The following is a 27,743-nucleotide window of genomic DNA, read 5'->3' on the forward strand; positions in this document are numbered from 1 at the left end:
CAACTGTCAATATCAACCCGACTTATCTAGACCAGGGAATTACTTGGTTGAAGCGTTATTAATTTAAATTGATAATGGACCCGGCGGTGGCTACGCAATGCGGACATTTGTACATATGTAGCACTCGAGGATTTCGACTTTAGTACGGGTATTTGTCGATTTCTGATTTCTGATAACGACGACCCCCGATCATACATAGTTGGCATGCCCGATGAGGGAGAGTGTACGGGAGAGACCCGATCCTATAGAGGGTGTGAGTTATAGAGAGTGAGAGATATGGAGAGCTGATTTGCAACTGCGACGCGAGGTTCCCAAGTCGGAGCAGCGAGTGCCAAATTTAAACGCAGTCGATCGCTGGCGGTGAGCAGACGTGTGCTCCGCTCGAATCAGGTTCCGATTGAGATTCAAATACAGATACTACGGATACTCTCGCTCGGCAACAAACAAGTTCTAAATTTATCGCTCGCACTCGCGGGGAATCGAATTTAGTGTCTTTTTTCGGAGCTGCGAAGGTAAGCGAAAAACTCGAAAACCCCAGGGTTCAAGGTGATCTCGGGTTTTGGGGCTATACCCGAAAAACTATAGTCTACTGACCAAAAGCACGTGCTGTGGCAGCAGGGAGTATCGGTAAATTAACTCAATTTGCCTGCACTTTGGCACGTGATGCTAGCTAATGACAGCTACTAGTTAGCTGGGTGGCTCACCTGTCATGGGACCCATTGTGCAAACACCTGCCCGAAGTCACAGCTAAAGTCAGAGCGCCAGATACCTGGCTACCGTAGCGCTATCTCTTTCGTAAGCCCCCGAGTATCTCTCAGATACTCAGATACGCACCTACTTTCGCAGTGTGAGTGTTAGTCAGACCCGTATAAATATAATACTCTCCACAGTGTCTGTGAGTCGTGCTCTCTTACAGAGTCGCGAGTTTTCGAGTTTTATGCAATCATATGGTATGGGGGGGGGGGGGCTATCATGTGATCTTCGGCTTTGCCTAGAAAAATCTTACGCTGAGACGGAATGCCAAAAAAGCTGAGCTCAAGTAGTTGCAAATAGCGCACAATAAATTCCAGTCGATTATGATTTATGGGTCGCGCTATAAATTTCCACCGAGCACTTCCCATCGATCAATCAATTTCTTGCTGATTAGCCACAGCCGCAGACCCAGTTTATGAATGGAAAATCTGAACTTTTCTAGAAATCAAGCAGTTTCACATCTCAAGTATAGTATTTGCTGCACAAGTGGTCGTCTGGGGTATTAGCCATATAAAGCCCCGCACTCGAGTCCCCGATCTCCAGTTGCGTAACTCCATAGCTTATCGGCATTGGGCACTGCACTTTAATTGGAATAATGCAGAATTTAATGAGCTTTTTTTATTAAGGCCTTATGGGAATGGATATTATATGGAGTTTTTATAATAAGTTTTGTAAAAGCAGTTATTGTAGTATTCCGAAATTTACAAAATGTTTCTAAAGATAATTTTTTTTATCAGATGGCTTCCGTTTTACGACTTTTATTTATTTTTAGTTCTCGACCATAGGTTCGATGATAAGTCCAGTGCCATATGGGAATAATGGTTTTTGTGACGCAACGAAAAAGTTTTAATACTACTATCTTTATTCGCCAAGGAGCATTTGAAGAAAATGAATTGAATCGACAATTGGCGTTAATAAAAAGATGAGTGTGGTGGCCTGTTTTTGTTTCTCGATCGCCTCCATTTGTGGATTCACATTGAATTTGTTCGTTTTTTTTCGTGCCCTGCGAGTTCTTAATTACCCGCAGTGGAAAAAATGGTATTGTCATAAAACTGAGCGTAAAAGCACAATAAAAAGTAGAAGTTATATTCGGGTTCGAATTAACAACAAATAGCGGCGGGAGAGCAGCGGACGGGAGAGCCAAAGAGGAGAGCGATAAAGAGAGAAACAAACAAAACAGAGCAAAAATTTAACGAAACTTCGAAGTGTAGCGATATTAGCCTACGCACACATGGGCGTGCGTCCGCTCCCAAGAAAAAAGGGGGGTTGTCAATGTCAACCGCTCGCTGGCTCTCTCATCGCCCCACCGCCTCCCCCTCGGCTCGTTTAAATGTGATTAAGGCTCACCCACAACTCGCGTGTGTCAGCCAGGAGCAACAACAACAACACCAGCAACAACAGTTATCAAATACAGTAGAGCTTCATCAATGCAATCAGCACTTAGCCGAAAATTAATCTTCTTAATATTATTTTTATCTTAAAATTTCCATCAAAAGAATAGGATTAAAATAATATATATTTTCCAAAACAGTTGGAATAGGAACTCCGATAGTAAGAATACAATATTTATTTGATGAAATTAAAAAAATATTTTTTTTATTATTTGAAGACCTCGGTTTAAGGACATTTTTAAAATTCGATCAAGTGAAGTTTACCTGTATATCGTGGAAGCCTACACCCACACACTCGCACGCAAGGCTAGAGTCCACTCACGAAAGTGACCAGCAAAGCGGAGAGCAGTAGGAGAGGAGAGAGCAAACGGCAATGGCAACGGCAACGTCGTTTTGAAGTTGAACTGGTTTACAGTTAGCAGTTGGTTTTCAGCTGCTCTGGCTCAGTATTTTTTTCGTGTTCGAGCTGTGCGTGTGAACTGTGATATTGTTATATTGGGCAATTGCCATTGGAAACCCGACTTTTTGTTGGTTTTATTAAAACGAAAGTGCGCTCGTGGAATCATTAAACAGCATTTGATCAGGCGAGTTGCAATTCAATTACCTGTTTTCAAAACCAATCGAGTTTTGGGGTTGTTCTTGATTACGAATTTCGAGTGAATAATTCGTTAGGTGTTTTAATATTATCATATCGAATATTATAATACATACATATGTGTGTGGTTGATTTCTAACTATAGCCACACATATCTGCTTTAAAATGATAAACCCCTCCAAGTATCCAACTGTTGATAAATATTTAATTAACCCAACAATGAATTATAAATATAAACGACCTCTTTCTGCAATTCAAATTCTCCCAAGTCGAATTTTCTATACCTTGAACAGAATTATAAATTGAAACAACCCTGATAGGCAAAATATGTAAAAACCTATTAGTTCTAACATAAGCTATGATACTATTTACTCCTAGGGCTTACAATAACTAATAAATTATCGACCTGTCGACCTTGGGCAATCCCACAAATGTGCCAAAAATATTGTTTAAAACTGAGCTAATTAGCCCAGTAAATTTTTAACAATAGCTTTATAAATTTAACAAGTAGCCGCGCTATATTAGAGAGCCCGGTCTACAAGGATTTTCCCTACGCTTCTGTTTCGGCACACGCCAATAGTAATTTAATAATGCGATAAAAATGTACAAAAACAATTGGTCGGCAAACATTCTAAAATGAGCCTTAACGAGCTGAGAATGAGCCATATTCATAATTAATAATAAGAGCAATTAAGGCTGCGAATTTCATGACTCTGCTATTTTTAGCGAACTGGCGACAACCAGCCAACGGTTCTTAGTTATAAAACGGCAAACAACAAAAGTGTCAACCTACATAAATGTTGTGCTGATAAAAGTCTAAGCGAAAATGCTGAAACTGCTCGAAATAACTTACGACAAAGGGAATCAACAGGCGATAGGGAGCATCAAGTTGTACAGTCATACTATAAGCAGTTCCATTCCACTGCGAACTCGATATGCAAAAACCTTGGGCAGAATTCAAATTACGAATCCACAGTTCCAATCCGACTTTAGGTACTGTAAAAGCTGGTCATGTGATTGATGGACCCAGAAGACCTCTGGGTTGGGTTTTTCGGTGGATATCGATGACGTTTCTATACTAACTGGCTCCTGGCCAATTGTCTGAGCCATCAGTTTGTTGTTTTAATGCTGTTTTACAAACGACTCGAACGCCCCTACACTGAGCGCGAAAAATTCTCCTTAAATTATGAATTATTGTATAAACCCCAATGATTATGTGCAAGTCGCATATCATGTAGTTTTTTTCGCAGAGGGGTTTACAAAATGATTCAGCTGTATAATATCTTAGTTTCTCTGGGTAGAGTCATTTCAGGAAGTTCCATTAAATATAAGATAAGAATATTAGGCTTTTAAATTTTTTTGTGTAATAAAAAATATATTCCTTTATCGTTTAAGATATTTTTGGTGCAGTGTTCCTATTTGTCTTTCGCAAGAATATATTCCTTATGTTTTTTATAAAGCATACTACTAATGTGTGTATAAATACGTCTACATATAACAACATCATACGTTTTATATCTACCGCAAAAAGCAAAAGCTAATTCCTCCTGTCGGGCAGCGGGAATGGGAATTTGGACGGGATCCCGGGACCGGGGGACCCATTAAAGTTCGATAATGTGCGAGGCTGACGTCGCCGTGTAGTTGACTGTTTGGCCCGATGATGTCACAACAAACCTTGGTGTCGTCTGTGTGTACACTGCGAAATGGCGAAATGCTCTCGAGTGCAGACATCACAATGCGGACTGTGGACTGCGGCTTTTCCCCAGGATCTGCCCCGCCTTACCCCACTTCCAATATGTCATTCCACAACTCAGCAACCCACCCACAGACGACCCAATTAAATCAAAAACAGTAATTACTTGCATTATCTGAGTTTCACCGATTTTGGGAGAAGCCAACTCTATTTGCACATGGTCGTGGTGTTCTTGATAGGGTTACAATTATCAGTTGATTTGCTGAACCATAATTTATATAATGTACCCGCATATGTTTCCTCGGTTTTGGGTGCTTAAATTGACTTCAGGAAAAGAGTCTAGAAAGAGAATGCATTTACAGTCCACATAGCGATAAGAACTGTTTTCTGGGGCCGTAAATAATATTGCAGCGGGTCTAGAGATAACTCAAGCAAATAAGTTAAGATTGCGATGAAAATAGTCTTGCAAGTACACCACTTCTATATGATCTACTTGAAAAAGTGACATTTTGGGTATAGAGGACGAAATTTCGTTTAAATGGGTTTCAGATAAATTGAAATGGCTAACTATGCCATTTGGTCTGGCTAGACATCTATAAACAATAAGTGCGACATTCGTAAAAACAAGATATCTTAATGGCCTGATCGTAAATTAGTAAATTCTAGGAATTGGAACTGTGTTTATATCATAAATGATTTCCTTGGGAAAGGTTTTGGCCTTTAAATATTATTGTTTAAACACACATAATGACGTTAGTCATTTTTTTTTCTTTCAATTTTATTGGTTTTATAAAATCCTAAGTTTAATTACAAAATCCCAAACCCCCACAACGAGTTTGAAATATCTTTGCACTTAACGATCCGTTTGAAGTTACGTGATTTTGCATTTAAATTCATGTACTGTAGAACGTGACAAGGTGTTGTAATTGAGAAGCCGATACTTATTTGGTGTCTTAGTATATTGACTGTATTGTTTAATTCTCTTGTTGAACGGAAAGCCAAAACACATGGTGAGATTCGGCCAAGTCCGAGCGCCATATGGAGCTGAAAATAGAGTGATTGCCATTCCACACCAAAGAAAAACAAATGAAAGACAAATAAATAAAATCATTTGCAGAGCAAGCCAGCGAAATTTGTACATAAATATGTCGGGTTGAATAGGGGGCGAAGAAGCACTAAGAAAAAAGTTGGTAATAAAAGGAAAATATTAAGAAAATGTACAAGCATAAGTATTATTTTTAATGGAAATAGAATTAAAGATAGAAATAGAATACAAAATTTCTATAATTTTCCTTTTAATAAGAAACAATTAAAGTTTGATAATGGATGGGGCGAATAATCACTAAAACATCACAAATATTAGGAAAATTTACATTTTTTGACATTTTAATGTATTATAAGATTTCTTATATTTTCCTTTTAATAACTTAAAAGATAGGGGAAAAGTATGACAATGGATCTGAAGTATTATATTGAATAGTTCAATTATTTGAAAGATGTACAATTTTCGAACCCCCTTTCTGACCCTAATTTTTCCCTATGCATCAACATTGTTTATCGTTTACGATATTCAGCCCATACCAGACGAGACAAAACAAAGCACTCAAACAAACCGTGGTCTGTTGCGGTGCCTTTCCTTATTTTAATTGCACGTCTGCGGAATGCCGAAACTAACCCCCATCCCCACCCCCTTTTCGCCCACAGGGAACGTAAGCAGTCGCCAAGATGGGGGACATGTTCCGTAGTGAGGAGATGGCACTTTGCCAGATGTTCATTCAGCCGGAGGCCGCGTACACCTCCGTATCCGAGCTGGGCGAAACCGGCTGCGTGCAGTTCCGCGACGTAAGTACGGATTGTCTTTAGCAAAGTATCTCGACTAATCATATATCTTTTATCCCCGAACCACCAGTTGAATGTCAATGTGAACGCCTTCCAGCGGAAGTTCGTCACCGAGGTGCGTCGCTGCGATGAGCTGGAGCGCAAGATCCGCTACATCGAGACGGAGATCAAGAAGGACGGCATCGTGTTGCCCGACATCCAGGACGATATTCCGCGTGCCCCCAATCCACGCGAGATCATCGATCTGGAGGCTCACCTCGAGAAGACCGAGTCGGAGATGATCGAGCTGGCCCAGAACGAGGTGAACATGAAGTCCAACTATCTGGAGCTCACCGAACTGCGCAAGGTGCTGGAGAACACGCAGGGCTTCTTCTCCGACCAGGAGGTCCTCAATCTGGACTCCTCCAACCGAGCTGGTGGCGGCGACAACGAGGCAGCCGCCCAGCATCGCGGCAGGCTAGGATTTGTGGCCGGTGTGATCAACCGGGAGCGAGTGTTCGCCTTCGAGCGGATGCTCTGGCGCATTTCCAGGGGCAATGTCTTCCTGAAGCGCTCCGATTTGGATGAGCCACTTAACGATCCGGCGACCGGTCATCCCATCTACAAGACCGTCTTCGTGGCCTTCTTCCAGGGCGAGCAGCTGAAGAACCGCATCAAGAAGGTGTGCACGGGATTCCATGCCTCTTTGTATCCCTGTCCCAGTTCGCACAACGAGCGCGAGGAGATGGTGCGCAATGTGCGCACTCGCCTGGAGGATCTGAAGTTGGTCCTCAGCCAGACGGAGGATCACCGCAGCCGTGTGTTGGCCACCGTGTCCAAGAACCTGCCCTCGTGGTCGATCATGGTCAAGAAGATGAAGGCCATCTACCACACGCTGAATCTGTTCAACATGGACGTGACCAAGAAGTGCCTGATCGGCGAGTGCTGGGTGCCCACCAAGGACCTGCCCGTCGTCCAGAAGGCTCTGTCCGATGGCTCCGCTGCCGTGGGCAGCACCATTCCCTCGTTCCTGAACGTCATCGATACCAACGAGCAGCCGCCGACCTTCAATAGGACCAACAAGTTCACCCGTGGCTTCCAGAATCTGATCGACGCCTATGGAGTGGCCTCGTACAGGGAGTGCAATCCCGCCCTGTACACCTGCATCACCTTCCCCTTCCTGTTCGCCGTGATGTTCGGCGATCTGGGCCACGGCCTTATCCTCGTTTTGTTCGGCGCCTGGATGGTTCTCTGCGAGCGCAAGTTGGCCCGCATCCGGAATGGCGGTGAGATCTGGAACATCTTCTTCGGCGGTCGCTACATCATCCTGCTGATGGGTCTGTTTGCCATGTACACCGGTCTGGTCTACAACGATGTCTTCTCCAAGTCGATGAACCTGTTTGGATCGCGTTGGTTCCAGAACTACAATACGACGACGGTGCTGAGCAATCCAAACCTTCAGTTGCCGCCCAACAGCTCCGCCGTGGGTGTCTATCCCTTCGGAATGGATCCCGTGTGGCAGCTGGCCGACAACAAGATCATCTTCCTGAACAGCTTCAAGATGAAGCTCTCGATCATCTTCGGTGTTCTGCACATGGTCTTCGGTGTGTGCATGTCGGTCGTCAACTTCACCCACTTCAAGCGCTATGCCTCAATCTTCCTGGAGTTCGTGCCCCAGATCCTCTTCCTGCTGCTGCTCTTCGGCTACATGGTGTTCATGATGTGAGTTGGCCTCTAAACTATTTAACTATGTTAGAAACATAATAAACACACACAGTTTATTTGTGTTATTAACACAACGTGATTTTTACACAACGTGATTTTAACACACATGTCAAAAACTTTGCTCACACTGTAAAATGCAATTTTTTTTAACATGTGTGTTAAATTCCGAACCCTGCTATTTATACCATCATTGATCTAATAAACTTGGTTTGCCCTCAGGTTCTTCAAGTGGTTCAGCTACAACGCCAGGACGAGCATCCAGGCGGAAACCCCCGGCTGCGCTCCTTCCGTACTGATCATGTTCATCAACATGATGCTGTTCAAGAACACCGAGCCGCCAAAGGGATGCAACGAGTTCATGTTTGAGTCGCAGCCCCAGCTGCAGAAGGCCTTCGTTCTCATCGGTCTGTGCTGCATTCCCTGGATGCTGCTGGGCAAGCCGCTGTACATCAAGTTCACCCGCAAGAACAAGGCTCATGTAAGTTTCATGTGAAATGTTTTAGTTTTAGTTATTAACACGACGTGTTTTTTACACAACGTGTTTTTAGCCAATGAGTTTTTGACATCAGACGTCAGAAAAATATGTTGAACTGAAAAATTCACGGTTTTCTGTAGTTGAAAAATTATTAATGTCCATAAAATGTAACTTTCATTTGTGTTAAAAGCACAGTGTGTAAAAAACACGTCGCGTTAATAACACATTGTGTAAAACAATTATTTTTCACAAATGTCAAAAACTTTGCTTACACTGTAAAATACAATTTTACATGTTTTTAACATGTGTGTTAAATTCCGAACCCTGATTTGAACTATGTATTAATCCTTTGTTCTTATTGCCCCGTTAGGCCAACCACAATGGTCAGCTGACCGGCAACATTGAACTGGCCGAAGGCGAGACCCCACTGCCAACGGGCTTCTCTGGCAACGAGGAGAACGCCGGCGGTGCGCACGGCCACGATGACGAGCCGATGAGCGAAATCTACATCCACCAGGCCATCCACACCATCGAGTACGTGCTGAGTACCATCTCGCACACGGCCTCCTATCTGCGTCTCTGGGCTCTGTCCCTGGCTCATGCCCGTAAGTATCCCTAAAAGTGGTCCATTGAATTCAGTTACTGATGCCTCATAAATTGCAGAGCTCTCCGAGGTGTTGTGGCAAATGGTGTTGTCCCTGGGCCTGAAAATGCAAGGCGTGAGCGGTGCCATCGGTCTGTTCATCATCTTCGGCGCCTGGTGCCTGTTCACCCTGGCCATCCTGGTCCTCATGGAGGGTCTGTCCGCCTTCCTGCACACCCTGCGTCTGCACTGGGTCGAGTTCATGAGCAAGTTCTACGAGGGAATGGGCTACGCCTTCCAGCCCTTCAGCTTCAAGGCCATTCTCGATGGCGAGGAGGAGGAGTAAACCGTGAACCTATTCGAATGTGCTCAAACTAGGGAAATATGTATACAATTATCGGCGAGCTTTGTTTACCCCCAGCCCGAACTATTTTGATTGTTTGTTAAATATTTTTGTTTTGTTTAATTTTTTTTGGATATTGTCAGTATTGTGGTGCTCTTCCCACATTTTTTTTGTATCCTCCGTTTTGTATTCCACATATGGTCAAAGTATTCCTCTTTTGAGTTGTGCCTAGTATTCTCAAAAACCCCTTTTAAAAGCAATAATTTGATATTCATTGTTATAAATAACTACTTATACAAATACTAATTGTAATAAATATACAGCAAAGAAGAGAACAGCAAATATGTTTGAAATGTCTATTTATGCAACGTTTTTTAGGACGTCTTTCCTAGTGAACTTGGGAATGAGTTTGGTTGTAACTTTTATAAAGGTTTCATTTCATTTGTATAGTATTCTTTTGGGATGTCCTAAAATATTGTTAGTCATCCAAATATTTACTTTTATATATGTGATGAACAGAAAATCACTTTGTAATTATCTAACAATTGATTTTTAATTCTAACTGGCAAACTATTTACTGATAAGTGAAAGACTGGGAAAGGGGAGTTGCAATTGAGGGAGCGGACATTCCATCATGTTGATGGATGGATCAATTGGGCCCCAAGTTCCCCAAATATTTATCCAAGGCAGGCGAATCGTTTCCACTGATAAGCCTGGAAAGTAGCTCGTGGGTCAGCAACTACCACAGAACCTTCCTCGTCCAAGTCAAGTGACCAGAACGATCAGTTCTTCAGCGGCGCTCCAATAGTGTGGAGCCCAGTCCGGAATCTTGTAGCCCGGAAAAGGAACACAAAATCCGTAATCATGGCCAAGTGGTGGAGCAATAAGGAGAGCGACAGCATTTTTCGCAGCGAGGTGATGTCCTTGGTGCAGATGTATCTGCAGCCGGAGGCAGCCTACGATACGATCGCCGCCCTGGGTGAAGTGGGAGTTGTCCAGTTCCGTGACGTAAGTGATTTCTTAAAAGGGTATAAAATGGAAGATTCTGAAACTATGGTATAGCAACAGGTTAGTTGTCCCAAAGCGAATAGCATGAAATTCTAATTATTCCAAAGAAATTAACAAAGAATTGGCTATCTTTCGTTTTACATCGATACTATCAATCTAAGGATATAAATTGATTAAGGATATACAATTAATGTTATGTTTAAAGTATTTATTATCCAAGCGGATAGCAAGAAATTCTAATTATTCCAAAGAATTGAACAAATAATTGGCTTTTTTTCGTTATACATCGATACTATCAATACAAGGAAATAAATTGATTTAGGATATAAAATTAATGTTATGTCTAACCTATTTATTATTCCCATCCCCTATTGATAGCTAAATGAGAAAGTGAACGCCCAGCAGCGAAAATTCGTCGGCGAGGTGAGACGCTGCGATGAATTGGAGCGTCGCATCCGTTACGTGACCGCCGAGCTGAACAAGGAGGGTCACAAGGTGCTCGACCTGATGGATGACTTCCCGCCGGCTCCGCAGCCGCGTGAGATCATCGATTTGGAGCTGCATCTGGAGAAGACAGAGACCGAGATCATGGAGCTGGCCGCCAATAATATAAATCTGCAAACCAGCTACCTTGAGCTGAGCGAAATGATCCAAGTGCTGGAGCGCACCGATCAGTTCTTCTCGGATCAGGAATCGCACAACTTCGATCTGAACAAGAAGGGCACCCACCGCGATCCCGAGCAGTCCAATGGCCACCTGGGCTTTGTGGCGGGAGTGATCAGCCGGGAGCGGGAGTACGCCTTCGAGCGGATGCTGTGGCGCATTTCCCGCGGCAATGTCTTCGTCCGCCGCTGCGATGTGGATGTGGCCCTCACGGATCCCAAGACGGGCAGTGTTCTGCACAAAAGCGTCTTCGTGGTCTTCTTCCAGGGCGATCAGCTGCAGGCCAGGATCCGCAAGGTGTGCACTGGCTTCCATGCCCACATGTATCCCTGTCCCAGTTCGCATTCCGAGCGCCAGGAGATGGTGAAGAACGTGAAGACGCGGCTGGAGGATCTGCAGGCCATCATTAACCAGACGAGTGACCACAGGACCTGCGTCCTGCAGGCTGCCCTCAAGCAGCTGCCCACCTGGAGTGCCATGGTCAAGAAGATGAAGGGCATCTACCACACGCTGAACCTGTTCAACGTGGATCTGGGCAGCAAGTGCCTGATTGGCGAGGGCTGGGTGCCCAAGCGGGAGCTGGAGCTGGTGGAGGTGGCCCTCGCCGCGGGCTCAGCCAGTGTGGGCAGCACTGTGCCCTCGTTCATCAACGTGCTGGACACCAAGAAGGAGCCACCGACCCACTTCCGGACCAACAAGTTCACGCGTGGCTTCCAGAATTTGATCGATGCCTACGGAATCGCCGGCTACCGGGAGGTGAATCCGGGTCTGTACACCTGCATCACCTTTCCCTTCCTGTTCGCCGTGATGTTCGGCGATATGGGTCACGGCACCATCCTCTTCCTGCTCGGTTTGTGGATGGTCATTGACGAGAAGCGGTTGGTCAAGAAGCGCGGTGGCGAGATCTGGACCATCTTCTTCGCCGGACGCTACATTATCATGCTGATGGGTCTGTTCGCCATGTACACGGGCTTCCACTACAACGACATCTTCTCCAAATCGATCAACGTCTTCGGCACTCGTTGGGTGAATGTCTACAATCGAACCACCGTGCTGACCAATCCCACACTGACTTTGAATCCCTCGGTGGCCACGCGCGGCGTTTACCCCATGGGCATCGATCCCATCTGGCAGTCGGCCTCCAACAAGATCATCTTCCTGAACACCTACAAGATGAAGCTGTCGATCATCTTCGGAGTGCTGCACATGGTCTTCGGCGTCTGCATGTCGGTGGAGAACTTTGTGTTCTTCAAGAAGTACGCCTACATCATCCTGCAGTTCGTGCCGCAGGTCCTCTTCCTGCTGCTCATGTTCGGCTACATGTGCTTCATGATGTTCTACAAGTGGGTCAAGTACAGTCCGACCACCGACATAACGGCCGACAGTCCCGGCTGCGCTCCCTCGGTGCTGATCATGTTCATCGACATGGTGCTCTTCAAGACGGAGACGGCGTCGCCGGGCTGCGAAGTGAACATGTTCCCCATCCAGCGAAATCTCGAGATGATCTTCCTGGTGGTGGCCATTCTCTGCATACCGTGGATACTGCTCGGAAAGCCTCTGTACATTAAGTACCAGCGACGCAACAGGGTGAGATTTTGGGGATTGAATATAGGGTTCGGAAATTGACACACAAGTTAAAAACATGAAAAATAGTATTTTACATGTGTGTCAAATACAAAAGTGTTAAAATGAGAAAAATAATTGTTAGCACACACAGCTCACTTGTGTTTTTTACACAATGCGTTATTAACACAAATGAAAATTACATTTCATTTCGTGTTAAAAACACGCTGTGTAAAAAAATCGTCGTGTAAATAACAGAAATGACATATGTGTGTTACTTATGTTTCGAACATATGTAGGATACAATTTTTTACACACAAGTCAATAACTTTTTTTGACCTTAACACTTTGACATTTAACATGTTAATTGAATATTGATTGAATATAATTTCTACCCTTTAGCCCGCCGGCCCAGTTGTGGAGGTTGACGAGATCGTGGAGAAGATCGAGGTTACCACAGGCAAGGAGATCATCATTACGGAGGTAGCCGAAGCCCACGAGTCGGGCGGACACGACGAGGAGGATGACGAGCCAATGAGCGAAATCTGGATCCACCAGGCCATCCATACAATCGAGTATATCCTCAGTACCATCTCGCACACGGCCTCCTATCTGCGTCTCTGGGCCTTGTCTTTGGCTCATGCCCGTAAGTCTAATGATTCTCCAATTGATTCTCTACTAATAGGAGATCTTGTTTCAGAGCTCTCGGAGGTGCTGTGGACCATGGTGCTGGCGATGGGACTGCAGATGAACGGCTATGTGGGCGCCATTGGGCTGTTCTTCATCTTTGCCGTCTGGGAGTTCTTCACCATCGCCATCATGGTGATGATGGAGGGTCTGTCCGCCTTTCTGCACACTTTGCGTCTGCACTGGGTGGAGTTCATGAGCAAGTTCTACGTGGGCAACGGCTATCCGTTCACTCCCTTCTGCTTCAGAGACATATTGATCGTAGTCGAAGATGATTAAACGGTCAGGGAATGAGTCCCTCATTTTTAAGAAAGTTAAATAAAGAAGCATTTCAAAATCAAGTAGTATGCTTTATTTATTTAAGTTTTAACAAACGGAAAAATGGTCTTTTGGTTTGTATTCAAGTTGTTATCCCAATTAATTTCAAGTTGAGGTTATATTTCATAATCTTTGATAAATCAAATCTTCATTTTTTAAGTTAGTGAGGAAATAGTAATGATAAACGTTTGGCTTCTTCATTATATGTTGTATTCTCTACATTAGTAACGATTGAGTTTTTTGACCGACTTCTGGATGGAAATTTCCGATTTAAGGTTTTCGATCAATTCGCTGTTATGAAAATAAGAACATTTTTTCATTAGGAGTCTAGCTTAAGGATCATAAAAAATGTTGTAAGTTTTTATATACATTAGTTTAAATGAATAAATTTGTTTTCTATGTTTTGTTTAACAACCTAGGAGGCACATTTTTGTAGTTACTTACGTGGCATCCCGTTCGACGTGCGCTAGAGCACGGATTTCACCAAGCAAGGACTTTTTGGTATCGATGAATGACTTCTTTTTAATCAAAAGCTCCTCGGCTTTAGCAGAAGTCTCTTCACGTATTTTGGCCACTCTCTTAGACACCTCGGCAATGCATTTCTTTAGTTCATGGTATGGCTGAAACAGTACGAAATTTTTAATTAAATAAATTTCAAGAAACATGAAGAAATTGTTTGAATATGAATATAATTTAAGGGAAAAGTTTTGGAAATATTAATTGAATTTAATTTCGCGACTGCAATTGTAAACCGTATAAGTATTGCAAGTAAGAGAGTTATTTATAGTCCCTAGAGCTCAGGAGCACCCCACATACCATCGCAGTGTATTCATCAAAGGGACTCTCCTTCATCAGCGGCTCCTTGGCCTCGTTGGCTTTCTTGCTTTGATCATCGCAGGAACGATCCATTTTATTCTTTACTTCGAGCAGCTTCTTCAGATTCTCTATAATCTTAGCGTTCTTGGAACACATAGCTCGGATATCGGGCTGCAGGCTCTGACCTGTCCTGACATGTGTCAATTTGCACAAAGCGCGGTACTTTTCGGCCATGAGTTCATTCATCTGATTCTTCATATCTGCGATCCGTGCTGCTCGACGTGCATTTTCGGCACGCTGCATTCAAAATGAATGTTAGTTTAAGCAAAATATTGCAAGGATTCGTGACTTGCCAATTCAATCAGGTTTTTCTGCAAAGAAGCGTTCACAGCCGGGTCCTCTGCAGGTTGTGCCGCACCTTCAATATTCTCCTTCTTTTCGTTGTCGGAAGTCATTGTTTTGCTAGTTTGCGGTCCTCAATTTAAGTTTTATTTGCCTTTTTTATAATATTTTTAAGCTCGGCGAAAAATCTGGCGGAATTTCTGGCAGAAGTAAAAGCAAGATGGCGGAACTAGTGTTGAACAACGACCAATATGTCGATTTCGATAGCAATCGATGGCACTGATTTCGATATCGATCTATTTTAGAGCGCACTCTTTAAATTTTAAAAACGTTAAGTAGCAACGTTAACCAAAATCTTTAAAATTGTTAAGCGAATGTTACTTTATTATCTCTAATAAAATAGCTGTAATATTAGCGAACACATAAATACCTATACCTATTATCATTTCTTATCGTTACTTGGTGAAAATAATAACTAACTAAATTTTAAATAGCTTATAAAAAACAATCAGAAAGGTGAGTTTACTCTACAGAGCAGTTGGTAAATATAATTTGGTGTGATATATCTTATAAAAGGTCATTGTAACTTTAAACTTTCATGGGTAACCTTTTTATTTGTACGTTCTCCGTACTTCACTTCTAATAAACCGTGACCGTGAGCGAGGATGCCTAAGAAAAGTGGCCTCTGCAGTCTAACCCCAACCTCAGTGGGTCAGCTCATGGTTCATTGATAAACGCAGCATTCCGACCCACGGCCCACTTTCATGTGGGTTTGGGTTACGTTGGGTGGTGCAGCGCAAAAAGGTCACTCCAAATGCATTGAGGGCAGCGCTCAGCGGAAAATTATTGCGGAGGGCAGCGAAATTGGATGGAAGTGCTCAGTCTGGGAGTTTATTTAGAGGTGGCTAATTCCAGAACTCCGGTCAGTTGTGGAGCCATCGAGCAACGGGCAGGTCTCCAGTCCATCCATCTCTAAGTATCTCTAACTCTGGATTAAAGTATGTGGTATTTGTCTGTGGTTCTCTTGGGCCTCGCGGTTGTCTGCTGGGCTGATACCCTGGTTCAGCTCCATGTGAATCGTCCTTACAACGATGTGAACGAAAAATTTGTGAGTTTTGCCGTCCGGCCGGAGGATCTGTACGATGCTCTGGATGGTAAAAATCGCAAGGCCGTTACCAATTTGGCCAATCTGCTGGGAGATGCGCACATCAAGTTCGTGGGCGATTTCTATTTTGCCAGCAATGCGCCGAGTAGACTGCGAAATCCCACCAAGATTATTTGGAAGGGCTTCAATCGCTGGACGCGGTAAGTCGGTTACCTCCGCTCCTATTTTCCTCTCACATAATTTAAGAGTTTAAATTCGAAGGGCCGTCAACTGGACCATGATCATTCCCGTTCCTTATGCCCCCGATGAGTGGGACTCCATGCACACGCTCAAGATCCTGAACACCTCCTATATGGTGGGCATCACCGACTGCATCTGGCAGCTGGGCACGGATTTTGGAACCTCGAGGGCCAAGGATTACGTCCAGGAATTAAGAACTCTCAAGCTGATGACGGATACTTTTAAACCCTATGTGGACGACTGGCGACTGATGGGGGCTGACATCTCGGCGGGAAGCAGTGCCGATGAGACCAAGAGATATGTGGAGATGTCCAAGGATCTGAATACGGCTTTTGGTTGGACACAGTAAGTTCAGGGATTATACTCTTGCAGAGGGTATTATAATTTCTCTTAGTTTTAAAGCTATCGGGTTAAAACTTTCGCAAAAGTTTTCTTTCTTTTTTTATGTAGCATATATGTCGAAACAATCCGGATCGGACAACTATATCATATAGCTCCCATAGGAATAATCGGGGAAAAAAATGTAAAAAAATTATATCTTGGGTGTTTTTTAACATATAACCTCCTACATTTGAAAATACCATTTTTTATTCAATTCTGAATTTCGAATACAATTTTTTCAAAATCGGAACACTATATCATATAGCTGCCATAGGAACGATCGGAAAATTAATGAGTAATAATAGGAAATTTAACATTTTTACGATTTGTAAATTAATAGGAATGATCTGCTTGGTTTTATATAGTTTATTATACCACGTCTCTTAGGCCCGCCAACATGCTGCCCAAAACGAGTCTGGGAAGCTATCTGTACGACAGTGATCCTGCCCTGCGAATCCTTCAGCAACAGCGGGTTCCCTTGTGGCTGACCCTGCCGGAGGAGCGATCCTCGCAAAGGATGGTGGGTGACGAGACCACGGATGCCCTGCGTTGGGCCCAGACTATGGGCGATGCGGCCGCCAGTGGATTCGATGTGATCTTCAAGCGAATGACCCTGCAGGATTTTGAGCGACCCAATTTCGGTCTTTATGTGACGGCGCTGTTCAAGAAGGTCATGGGATCGCGGGTGTTTCCCGCCCGACCTCTAAATGTCTTTGCCCCCAGCAACAAGCTGTATACCCATTGTGCGAATGCCGTCTCCGGAGGATTGGCCTTCATGGTGGTCAACACGGAGGAGCAGCCCACCACGATTACGGTGAAGAGTTCCATGAGCAGCAGTGAGATCTGGCAGTATGTGCTCACCGGTCTGGAGCAAAGGGTGCAGCTGAATAATGTCCGTTTGCATCTGAACACCACACTGCGTCCCCTGATCAAGCCCATTGATCCAACTAAACCCCTTCAGCTGATCACGCCCAGCATGTCGGTGAGTTTCTGGGTTCTGCCCGATGTCAATCTGGAGCACTGTCAGTTCACGGAAATCGAGGCGGGGGATTCCAGTAGCGAGTCTTCCTCCTCCAAGGAGAAGCGTCGTTCATCTCGGTACAGTTCCGCCGATCGGTTGCTCCAACGGTTGATCGAGGAGACGGCAGTGGCCAGGGGATCGGTGCAGAGTTCCATCAATCGCAATCGGCGGTTTGTTATCGATAAGGAGGAAACTCCAGAGACTCTTCTCGATCGCCTGCTGCAGCATTTCAAGGATGACGATCCTCTGAAGCGGGAGGCGGGCGATGACAAGGACCAATCCAAGACGCAGTCTGTAAAGCCCCACAAGGCTTTGGCCTGGCTATACCAGGTTCTTGAGCAAACCCGCGATATGGACAAAAAGCGTTCCAAGCGCAGCACTTCCAGCTATTCGGGACCCTTTTTCTACAATCGTCAGGGCAAGAAAACCGCGCTGACCAAGAAGATTACCGAGATCCGTAAGCCCGAGAGAAAGAACAAACCGCTCTTCGACTTTGACGAGTTTGATGAGGAGAAGTTCTTCAAGCGGATCGGTGAGAAATCCGAGGAGACACCCACTTATACGCGACTGCCGGAAGGTGATGTGCATCTGAAGCATATAGAGAGTGTGGATGGCGAGGAGCAGGAGCAGGAAGCTGAACAGGAGGTACCCAAGAAACGCCGAACCAAGGTCAAGAATCAGCTGAAGATCATCAAAAGGGTCGAGGAAAAGGAAGATGAACAGGAGCAGGAACCGGAGCAAACAGAAGGACGCGCCAAGCTGCGTCTACTGCCCACGGAATTCTTCGAGGCTCTGCCGGCTCCCAAGCCGAGCAAGCGACTGAATCTGGGCGCCACCTTGAACTCCCTGCTCTTTCCGGAACCCTTCTCCAGCAAGGCTACCATGGCCAAAGGGGCTTCAATCAAATCTAAAGCTGTAGAAGAACCCGAAGAGGATGTGGTGGAACCTGTACCAAGCGCCAGGAGACGGCACTCCAGAATAGGTCACGTGGCCAATGATTTTCTGCAGGCCCAGCAGGAGCTGGGAAAGCATTTCCTCAGCCACATTAACGAACATGAGCACGAGTTTTCCCTGGGAGATGAGGGCATGCGGGAGAGTTCGCTGGAGTCGGAAAGTACCGGGAAGAAATCCCTCACGCAGGACCTTTTTGGATCAAAGAAATCAGCCCCTGCTCTGCATCAGAAATTACCCCAGAAGACGGCGGATGAAGGCATCACCTCCTGGTGGGATCTTCCGGCGATGAGAAGACGTCGTGCCCTTACCAATTCCCTAGATGAACTGCCCTCGAATGCCATCGATAAGGCGGATCGCGATGAGATGCTGCCCCTGGGAAAGTACACCTTTTACGAGTACAAGGTGGATAGCAACTCGGAAAAGCCCAAGGAGGAGAAGGAGTCAAAGATCATGAAGAATAACAGCAGGACACAGACTTCTGGCAAAGATCGCAGTCTCACCAAACTCTCCGAAAGTCTCGTTAGCACTGTGAAAACAAAGGTCTCTCGCTTCATAAACATCATCTCCAGCCACATGAACGAGTGGTACAACACCTTGACCAAGCACTTGGATGCGGATTCGGAGATTCAAAGGCCACGCAGGGAAAACAGCATCGAGAAGTAGAAACATTTTATCTTATGATTTTTAACTTACTTGTGTATACCATCTTCATTGAAATCTAATGTAAATATGTATTGATGTATAATATACTCCTTGTTTGCATTTAATGAAAGATTATTTGTGCGATAGCTCTCGAGGAACTATCTCACTCAAATAAAAATTCACAGGACTCAAGCAACGAACTAGATGGGCTTAGGCTAAGCTTTTACTAGATTGGATGAGCTTTCTATATTGTACTTATTCATATGTCATCTGCAAAATAAAATGAAATACAAATTACATTTTGTGGATTTATTTATGTCATGTAAAGGCACATTTTACTTCTTTTAAAGTTTAGGGAAGTGATATATATTAAAATTATAATAGCCTTTTCACGATTTTATTAAGTTTCTCATGCAGTAATAATGTTTTGGCTGTTACCAAATGTAATTACTTGCCATTATTTTAATCATAATTCGAAGCTCATTGCTTGAAAAGCCTTGTGAAGCTCCCGACAGGTGGCTTTTCCAGACCCGCTTTCTTGGAACCCACTCCCCAGATCTTTCTCTTATTGCTGGTAACTATTTTTTCTCCCTCTTTGCTGCGCTCTTTCTTGAAAACGGGCGCAAAGAGGAGCCAAGAAAGCGGCTAACCTGTTACCATGGCTATAACTGAAATAACAAAATCACCGCGACTATGGCAATACCAAACCAGTGGAGACGATCGCGCATTCTCCGCAGCCTCGGCTTTATAATCGGAATTCGGATTTCAGTCTCCGCACAGTCGTTCAAGGCGAAGGTTGTGGCTCAAGCTTTTGGATCTTCCGATTCCGATTCGTTCCGCAGATAGTCCAAAGTGCAGGCCGCCAGCAGTTGCAATAACTTACAGATCAGCCAAGAGCCAAAAAAACAGGTGAGTTTGCATTAAAAACTAGTCTTCGGCTTTGGCTAAAAACAGCGAACAGAAGTCGAAAACGGGTCAGTTCTAGACTTTCCTATATAGATCTTTTTAAGACTGCATTTTAGGGCGCGGTTCTTCGGGAAAGAACGGGGGGAATTCTTAAGAGGTGCATGCAAGCGTAACCAGAGCCAGTCTTCGGAGTCGGAAATCTTCGTGACGTGGACAGCAAAACAAAAGAAAAGCTGAAAAGAAATGAAAAAACCAGAAACTCAAAACTTAAAACTACATGAAACTTCAGACTTTCTTTCTTTTTCAACCTTCTTTCTTTTCGGCTGCCAATGAACTTTGTTGTATGTTTTTTTTCTTTCGGCGTTTCATCATAATAAGCCATAATTACGCACATGTGTGAAAGTGAAAGTGTAAGTTTTCACAACAGTCCCCAAAATCGATTTCTTGACAGTCGCTGATAAACGATTTGAGTTATGAAAACCTCCGCCGACTGACCGATAAACCGAAAAACTGAAACCCCAAAACCCAAAACCAAACTCGTTTCGTTTGGCCCTAAGACAATCGTCTGGCCTTCGTTGTCTCGGACATTATATAATCTGATTTGCATGTTTGACACGAATATTCATTCAATATGTAGTATACACACCTCGCAATATTTGTAGGATGGGTTTCATCTTCGGTTGGCTGCCAACCGAGCACTATGTTCGCGACATCTTCCTCATGACTTTTTTCGCCGCCATAGTGGCCACTCTGATGAGCATTCGGTTCTATCTGCGAATCACGGCGGGACGATGTTTCACCGAGGTAACGAATGAACCTCCCCAATTGCCAAAATCCAACCCCAGTAACCACGATAACCAAAAATGCAGTACCCAACGCAAAAATCGCTACACGACTCGAATAATTTTTCCCTTCTTAAGCCTGCTTTACCCACTTCCGCCTGGAATTCTTCTCAGATCGTATAGATAGAGTCGTCATACAAATATAAATTGTACTATAATTTCTTGCTTACTCTTGGAGACAGTGGATCTCATTCATACCATAGATGGGTTAAGACTTTAGGTTAGGATCATTAACTAAACATCATTTCCTTGCACAAAAGATAAATATTGAGATTAATATAATATGTAATCCTAATTAATATATCTCAAGCTTAGGAAAACTTTATAGTATCTGGAAAACCCCCCAATAAATTAAAAAGTTCCGTAGCCTGTCAACATTCCAAATATGAAAATCTAATTACTATGAATTCACTGCTCGTAAAACGCTGCTCGATCTTGTTATTACATTGGTCAGTTATGACGCGTCGACTTAATTACAGATTTAATTAGATACCTTCCGAGAGATGCGGTACGTCACATCTGTGATATACGGTTACCACCTGACCGTACATTGTCTAGATCCCACAAAACATCTAAGCTTTAGTATCTCGGTTACGATCTGGGCAATGCGATCGCTTACCTGTGATTCACAGAAAGCTCTCAATTCTCGGACGGCAATTAAAAGACCCGTTAATGGGTATGGAAACTAAGATACCTTCCGTTCCAGACGAACTCCGATTACAGTGACTACTGTGACCAAGTGCCCACTAATTACTATTGTAAACACATTTCCGAACCGCCCAAGACCTTGTCATTTTTGATCCCAGCTTTTAAATCCAATCAGCTGATTAACCTCTGACATTGATTACAGACAAAGATGGAGGGCAAGACGGTTATCATCACTGGCGCCAACAGCGGAATTGGCAAGGAGACGGCCAAGGATCTGGCAGGACGAGGAGCCCGCATTATTATGGCCTGCAGGAACCTGGAGACTGCCAATGCCGTTAAGGGTAAGTGGTTTAAAATATAAAAAACTATGTCTTCCTAATAAATTTAAATGGAATGAGGTTTGCTACATCCAAATTCCTGTCTTTTCTAATATTTATTAATAATTAAATGTTTTAGGCTTTTTAATTAATTCATGTATTCATTTATTTTTAAAATATTTGAAGACCTGGCCATATTATTAATATTACATTTCAATAATATTACATTAATCAAGGTAAATTGCCAAGCTAATAGTTGATTTCCTAATTTACAGACGAGATCGTCAAGGAGACGAACAACAGCAAGATCCTGGTTAAGAAACTGGACCTGGGCTCCCAGAAGTCCGTCCGCGAGTTCGCCGCTGACATTGTGAAGACCGAGCCCAAGATCGATGTGCTGATCCACAATGCCGGCATGGCCCTGGCCTTCCGCGGACAGACGAGCGAGGACGGCGTGGAGCTGACCATGGCCACCAACCACTATGGTCCCTTCCTGCTGACGCACTTGCTCATCGATGTGCTGAAGAAGAGCGCTCCGGCGCGCATTGTCATCGTGGCCTCGGAGCTGTACCGCCTGTCGTCGGTCAACCTGGCCAAGCTGAACCCCATCGGCACCTTCCCGGCTGCCTACTTGTACTACGTGTCCAAGTTCGCCAACATCTACTTCGCCCGGGAGCTGGCCAAGCGGCTGGAGGGCACCAGGGTGACCGTGAACTTCCTGCATCCCGGCATGATCGATTCAGGCATCTGGCGCAACATCCCCTTCCCGCTCAACCTGCCGATGATGGCCATCACCAAGGGATTCTTCAAGACCACCAAGGCCGGTGCCCAGACCACCATCTACTTGGCCACATCCGATGAGGTGGCCAATGTCTCGGGCAAATACTATATGGACTGCAAGGAGGCCACCCTCAATGCAGCTGCCCTCGACGAGGAGAAGGGCCTGAAGATCTGGGAGGAGTCCCTGAAGATCGTCAAGCTCACGCCCCAGGAACCCAAGATCTAGACGGTTATATATGGGCCCATTAACTGATTTGCTTTTCTTGTTTTTAAGGGGGAGTTGACTGTAGCTTAAGTTTTTCATCTCAATAAATACAACTTTGTAAAATTAAAAGGTTTTAGATTAATCATACTTACCATGGTCGATCTTACTTGGTAAAAATGTTAAAAAGAAGACAACAGCTCATATACCATACCCAATTTTTAATAAGATTTTTATCACCTACGCAGCCACCACTAAACGACTTTGGGTTTTATTTTTGATCGAAATAATAAAACTCTGAGGACAAATTTTATGTGTTGATTTGCATATAAAACTCAAGGAATAACTGTTATTTTTCAAGCGGAAAATAAAACTCAGAGTTTTATATAAAACTCATGACATAATGATTAAAAAGTGATTTTTTAAATAAAACTCATAACAGTTACGATCCCTGGTTTTAATATATAGAATTTGGTATATTATAATATTACATTCATCAGATATTCATCCTGGCTGCAACGTTTCAATTACGGTTCATGAGAATTGTCGAGAACGAGAAATCACAGCGCCAATCGGGTAAAGAAACCCGATACACATGGGGAAGGCAGCCGAAAGCGGGGAAAGCCAAAAAATTCTCACACAAAATTTCGCCATACTCTCTCACCTGTTGAGGAGAACGGGAAGAGAGGGGAGGGAAGAAAGTACTCGGACTCTCAGGGGATTCTTCCGCCGACATGCATAATTATAATCTGATAAAATTGCAGTCGCATCCTCTGCTGGTTGTCATCACGAAAAGAGGGTTGCGGTTGTTCGCTTTTGGGCAGATTATTATCAGCTCTTTCGGTGGGCACGTGACCTGCTCAATGATGATAGTGCCGATCGGTGGCTAATAATATGTTAAATGGCGTAATTGAAATTTAATATTTATCCAAAGGATTTCAGGATAATCATTTGCGGTTCGCCAAAATGGCATTAAAGATAGCGGAGCGTGCGGCACCGCAGATAATTGAGATGATTGAGGGACAAAACGCCCCTTCAACGCCCTTAAAAATGCTACTGTGAGAAACTTATTGGATCTTCTCACAGCATTTGTTTGCGGAAGTGATTCCCTAATAAAAAACAAACAATTGAGTGAGTTTTTATTGCTGCATTGGTTTGTTGCAGTCCTCCAGGATAGTAAGTCCATTGATAAGGAGATACCAGTGGCGAACCCTTCTGTTTGTACTCCCTCCTTTTGTTATTCCGAAACGAAAGTATCGCCTTACAAATTCAATTTGGCGCGCTCCACTCAAGTGTACTCACAGTCGAAAGGACGAAAGGACATTGTTGTGGCCAAGTTCAGCTGTAATTCAAGTAGCTGCCCCCTTTTCTTGGGGGAGTCCTTCGACTCCTCGAGGGTTTGTAATAAGTCGCAGGCATTTAATAAGCTGGCTTAGGTTTTTAATAAGAAGTGGGTTATGGTTATGCGACAGTCCCGATCCCGGCTCGTCCAGCTGTCAGGACTCCAGTGCGTCCTTCTCATCCATCCTGTCCGGCGAATGTCAACTGGCAACGGCTGCGCCTGTCACGCGGTCATCGATACTATTCATTCGTTTTCATTGCAGAGGGGGCGTGGGCTGTAGGCCCAATTGTAGTCACAGATGTCTCGAAAACTCCGTTTCCAGAACTTTACAATTCCCACTAAAAGTCATTGCATATCATAGAAACCATATATTCGACAGCAGTTGTCGATATATTCAGAGGGGAATTTTATTTACCAGTTTATAGACATTCTTAAAATAAAAGTAAAACTAGAAAGAATTAAATTATATTCATCAAGAAAATAAATTGATCATGTTACCTAACTATCTAATTCCAATCGATTGGAAATTTAATAAGAGTTCAACGCGGTATGACATTCCATAATTAGACAATTGTTCTTGACAAAATATTTTTTTTTTTGGTAAAAAATGAGGACATATAAAATCAGCTACAAAATTTTCTTTTCCAGCATTTAGGCTAACGATCCAATTTACATTCGGGTAAATTTTAAAATATATTTAACTTGCAACCCATCTGAATTTTCAATTACTAATTTTAAAATTTGGAATATATGTTCTTCAAAAGCTTGTTAAATTTTAAAGTATTTAGACTAGCTTCTTGGAGGGTTAAAACATTTTGATAAGTCAAAGTTTATAATGTGGATTTACCTAAATGAGAATTGGAATTTCGTTATTAAATATTTTTCAATGCTTAAAAAATCTTCAAAGAATTTTCTATCAATTGCTAGATTCTTCCCTCCTTTGACCCAAGTTGGTTTAGCTCATTTTAGCCGGCATGGCAGCTAATATGACCGAATGGCATTAACATGTTGAATGACTTGAGTGGCAGCATAAAAAGCAAAGCGCAGCCAAAACCAGGAGAAGCCCCATCAGTGCCGCCCGAAAAGTATTTCATTGATTTTTGAAGCCTCGCCAATACACAACGGAATACAGAGCGGCAAAATACAGAAGGCAAAAGAAATGAAATGAAACGAACCGAACCGAAAAGAACAGAAATATACTCGTAGAATGAAATTGAGTGAAATTTGCGTTGCTGGTGGCAACATGGGAATCAGGAATCAGGGGGTGGGATGGGCCGTCATCAGGATCATGTCCTGCCGTTGTTTGTCAAGTTAAATACGCAAAACAAACAGAAGCTACCGATGAGCCGCTGGGCAAACAAATCCACGTGTGGCGATATTGTGGTTGATGGACTGGTGTGATAACAGGTCCTTCGGCGAGGGTGCTCGAAACTATTTATCCTGCGGCTTAATTTGTAGCAAATTCACAGATTCATTAGCTTTTGCGGTCACTCGGGGGGGAAGGAGTTTGATCAGCTGACACCTGAACACACCTGAGAGATCGCTCTAATTGTTATTGATACTCCAATACCCCCGGATTGACTTAGCTACCTCAAGGAGCGGATCCTAATCCGTTCTGACAATCGGCAGCAGAGACAGGCTCATGTCCTTAGCCAAGTTGTTGACATGAAACCGACACCGAAACATGAAAAAATGAAATGAAACTGGTTCGGATCTGATCAGACTGTGGATCTGATTTTAACACACACGACGCTGGCTGGGTTTGACCTGAAATTCCCATCGATAAGGTAAGCTGATATGGGGAATATATAGCTCGATATGTGTGCGATCATTGCAAGCCCTTGCACTCAACTGATTTTGCCAATTGGCGAATTCATTTTCGGGCGTGTGAACCTTTTGCCATTCGATAGGGATCGCTCTTAATTTAATTTTACATCGAAATACGTCTTTTAAGCTACAAATATCTGGATTAGACAAATGGAATGGCAAATGTTTCACAATTTTCTTTATGATTTATTCCCTGCTGCTTTTTCTGCTGCAACCACAAATCGAACTATCAAATAACATTCAAAGTATTCACAATTGTCGGCCCGGCGACAAGAGCATCGATCGATAGACAGTCGTCATTGGCCCAGCTACAACTGAGAATTGGCAGCTAGGAGATACAAAGATACAAGCAACAGAAGCAGATACACACGGCTAGGTTTAAAGATACAAGTTACAGAAGCAGAAGCAGGGAGTTGCCGACTTGGCCGATGGACTGCCTCACTTAACCACAAAACAATGGAGCGAAGGAAGCAGAATGCCGACGAAGACGATCAATGGTTGGCAAGTCCATACCAACTACCCCCTATGCCGCCCTCGGGTAACCCTTGCACTGACAGAAAATGTTATAGATATTTTTGTGAAAACAATAAAATTAAAATAATTTATTTATCTATAAATCGGACTTACTTTTGTTAAATCCTTTAATTTTTTAAGAATTTAATTTAGAATTTAGATTACATATTACATTATAATAGTTTAAGAAAAAGTTATATTTTGTATTCTAGAAATGTTTATGTGAATCAAGAATGTTAGTTAGTGTAGTGAATATACAAAACCATTGACTATTTTTTGGAAAAAAAATATAATACATTTATTCACTAAACTTTACTCCAAAAATTTCTTTACCCTTTACCTTTCATTACAAGATTATATTTATATACGATTTTTGGAAAAACATAAAGCTATAGGCATATAGGTATAAGCCTACAAGAGATTATCCTTCCTGTTTTTTTATCATAATATGTTTTCTATCTTGTGATTAACTGTTAGGAGGGTTCTTTTATAATCGTAAATGTAACAAAATATTTATAAATAAAATATTAACTAAGAGATTACTCAGTTTTTAGGTTATTGTGAAGTACAAATTATGCATAATTTTTGAAGGTGCAGTTACCCTTTTTTCTCCCCGTCTCGTTGGTATCTGGTGTCAAGCTGTAAAGGTATTGGGTGACAAATAAAAACTACTGAAAACTGCTGCCGATGTTGCTGGCCACGTATGAATGGGCCTGAAACTCGGACTGGGCGGTATCGGCGGTGGCGGTGGAGGAGGGTATGTGGACGTGGACTTGGATGTGGATGTGGATGTGGAACCGGCAGAGGGGTAGTAGCCGCAAAAGCCGGTAGACGGAGCGCATTGGTTGGCCGACAACGATGACGGCAACGTTGTTGTGGTGGTGGATGGATGGATGGTTGGATGGATGTGGAGTGGGTAGGGCATGGGATATAGGATGGTTCGGTTTGGATGGGATTTTATGGTGCCGAGAGGGGGTGCTTTGGGCAAGGGTCTCGAGTGTGTAGTGCCGGGTACTTGTGTCATTATATCTGACTGCGAGTGTGAGTGCGAGCGAGATTGTTGTTGCCACATTGCTGCTGCCGTTGTCTTTTGCGCCCTTTTGTCGCTTGTTTATAATTAAGTGAGTATTTTTTTTTTGCGCCCTGCTTCTTCCTCTGTGGTTGTCGCTTTGCTGCCGCTCTGCCTCGACTGACATATCGAGTCGATATTGGGCCGAGGTGCCTCGAACTGAAACTGACAATTAGTCGCC

The 27,743-nt window shown here is 43.6% G+C and overlaps 5 protein-coding genes across 7 annotated transcripts; 4 read left to right on the forward strand and 1 right to left on the reverse strand.

The window, feature by feature from the left end:
- Positions 1-335: 335 nt before the first annotated feature.
- On the forward strand, positions 336-9,718 carry Vha100-2 (V-type ATPase subunit a family protein Vha100-2). Of its 2 annotated transcripts, none has more exons than XM_017157966.3 (6): positions 336-512; positions 6,137-6,274; positions 6,342-7,972; positions 8,195-8,453; positions 8,821-9,055; positions 9,114-9,718. In XM_017157966.3, the coding sequence occupies exons 2-6, from the start codon at positions 6,158-6,160 to the stop codon at positions 9,377-9,379; spliced, it is 2,508 nt and encodes an 835-aa protein (XP_017013455.2). In that variant the 5' UTR covers positions 336-512; positions 6,137-6,157; the 3' UTR covers positions 9,380-9,718. The 2 variants fall into 2 exon arrangements, with proteins under 2 accessions (XP_017013455.2, XP_017013456.2); XM_017157967.3 differs by lacking the exon at positions 336-512 and adding an exon at positions 2,575-2,728.
- A 427-nt stretch (positions 9,719-10,145) lies between these two features.
- Positions 10,146-13,638, forward strand: Vha100-4 (Vacuolar H[+] ATPase 100kD subunit 4). Its single transcript, XM_017158110.3, has 4 exons — positions 10,146-10,384; positions 10,763-12,634; positions 13,013-13,256; positions 13,311-13,638. Exons 1-4 carry the CDS (start codon positions 10,241-10,243, stop codon positions 13,574-13,576), a joined length of 2,526 nt encoding a protein of 841 aa, XP_017013599.1. The 5' UTR covers positions 10,146-10,240; the 3' UTR covers positions 13,577-13,638.
- A 47-nt stretch (positions 13,639-13,685) lies between these two features.
- cona (corona) lies at positions 13,686-14,994 on the reverse strand. The gene is made up of 4 exons (XM_017158111.3): positions 14,785-14,994; positions 14,432-14,728; positions 14,060-14,235; positions 13,686-13,906 (listed from the first exon to the last, which is right to left on the reverse strand). The coding sequence occupies exons 1-4, from the start codon at positions 14,884-14,886 to the stop codon at positions 13,837-13,839; spliced, it is 645 nt and encodes a 214-aa protein (XP_017013600.3). The 5' UTR covers positions 14,887-14,994; the 3' UTR covers positions 13,686-13,836.
- Positions 14,995-15,691: 697 nt separating this feature from the next.
- On the forward strand, positions 15,692-19,223 carry LOC108068510 (uncharacterized). The gene is made up of 3 exons (XM_017158137.3): positions 15,692-16,078; positions 16,140-16,463; positions 16,887-19,223. The coding sequence occupies exons 1-3, from the start codon at positions 15,774-15,776 to the stop codon at positions 19,135-19,137; spliced, it is 2,880 nt and encodes a 959-aa protein (XP_017013626.2). The 5' UTR covers positions 15,692-15,773; the 3' UTR covers positions 19,138-19,223.
- Positions 19,224-19,864: 641 nt separating this feature from the next.
- LOC108068505 (retinol dehydrogenase 14) lies at positions 19,865-22,943 on the forward strand. Of its 2 annotated transcripts, none has more exons than XM_070217732.1 (3): positions 19,865-20,025; positions 21,715-21,853; positions 22,105-22,943. In XM_070217732.1, the coding sequence occupies exons 2-3, from the start codon at positions 21,721-21,723 to the stop codon at positions 22,833-22,835; spliced, it is 864 nt and encodes a 287-aa protein (XP_070073833.1). In that variant the 5' UTR covers positions 19,865-20,025; positions 21,715-21,720; the 3' UTR covers positions 22,836-22,943. The 2 variants fall into 2 exon arrangements, with proteins under 2 accessions (XP_070073833.1, XP_017013620.2); XM_017158131.2 differs by lacking the exon at positions 19,865-20,025 and adding an exon at positions 20,671-20,826.
- The last annotated feature ends 4,800 nt before the right edge of the window (positions 22,944-27,743 follow it).

The sequence above is a fragment of the Drosophila takahashii genome, chromosome 3R (genome assembly GCF_030179915.1).
Source record: "Drosophila takahashii strain IR98-3 E-12201 chromosome 3R, DtakHiC1v2, whole genome shotgun sequence".
In the NCBI taxonomy this organism is placed as follows: Eukaryota; Metazoa; Arthropoda; class Insecta; order Diptera; family Drosophilidae; genus Drosophila; species Drosophila takahashii.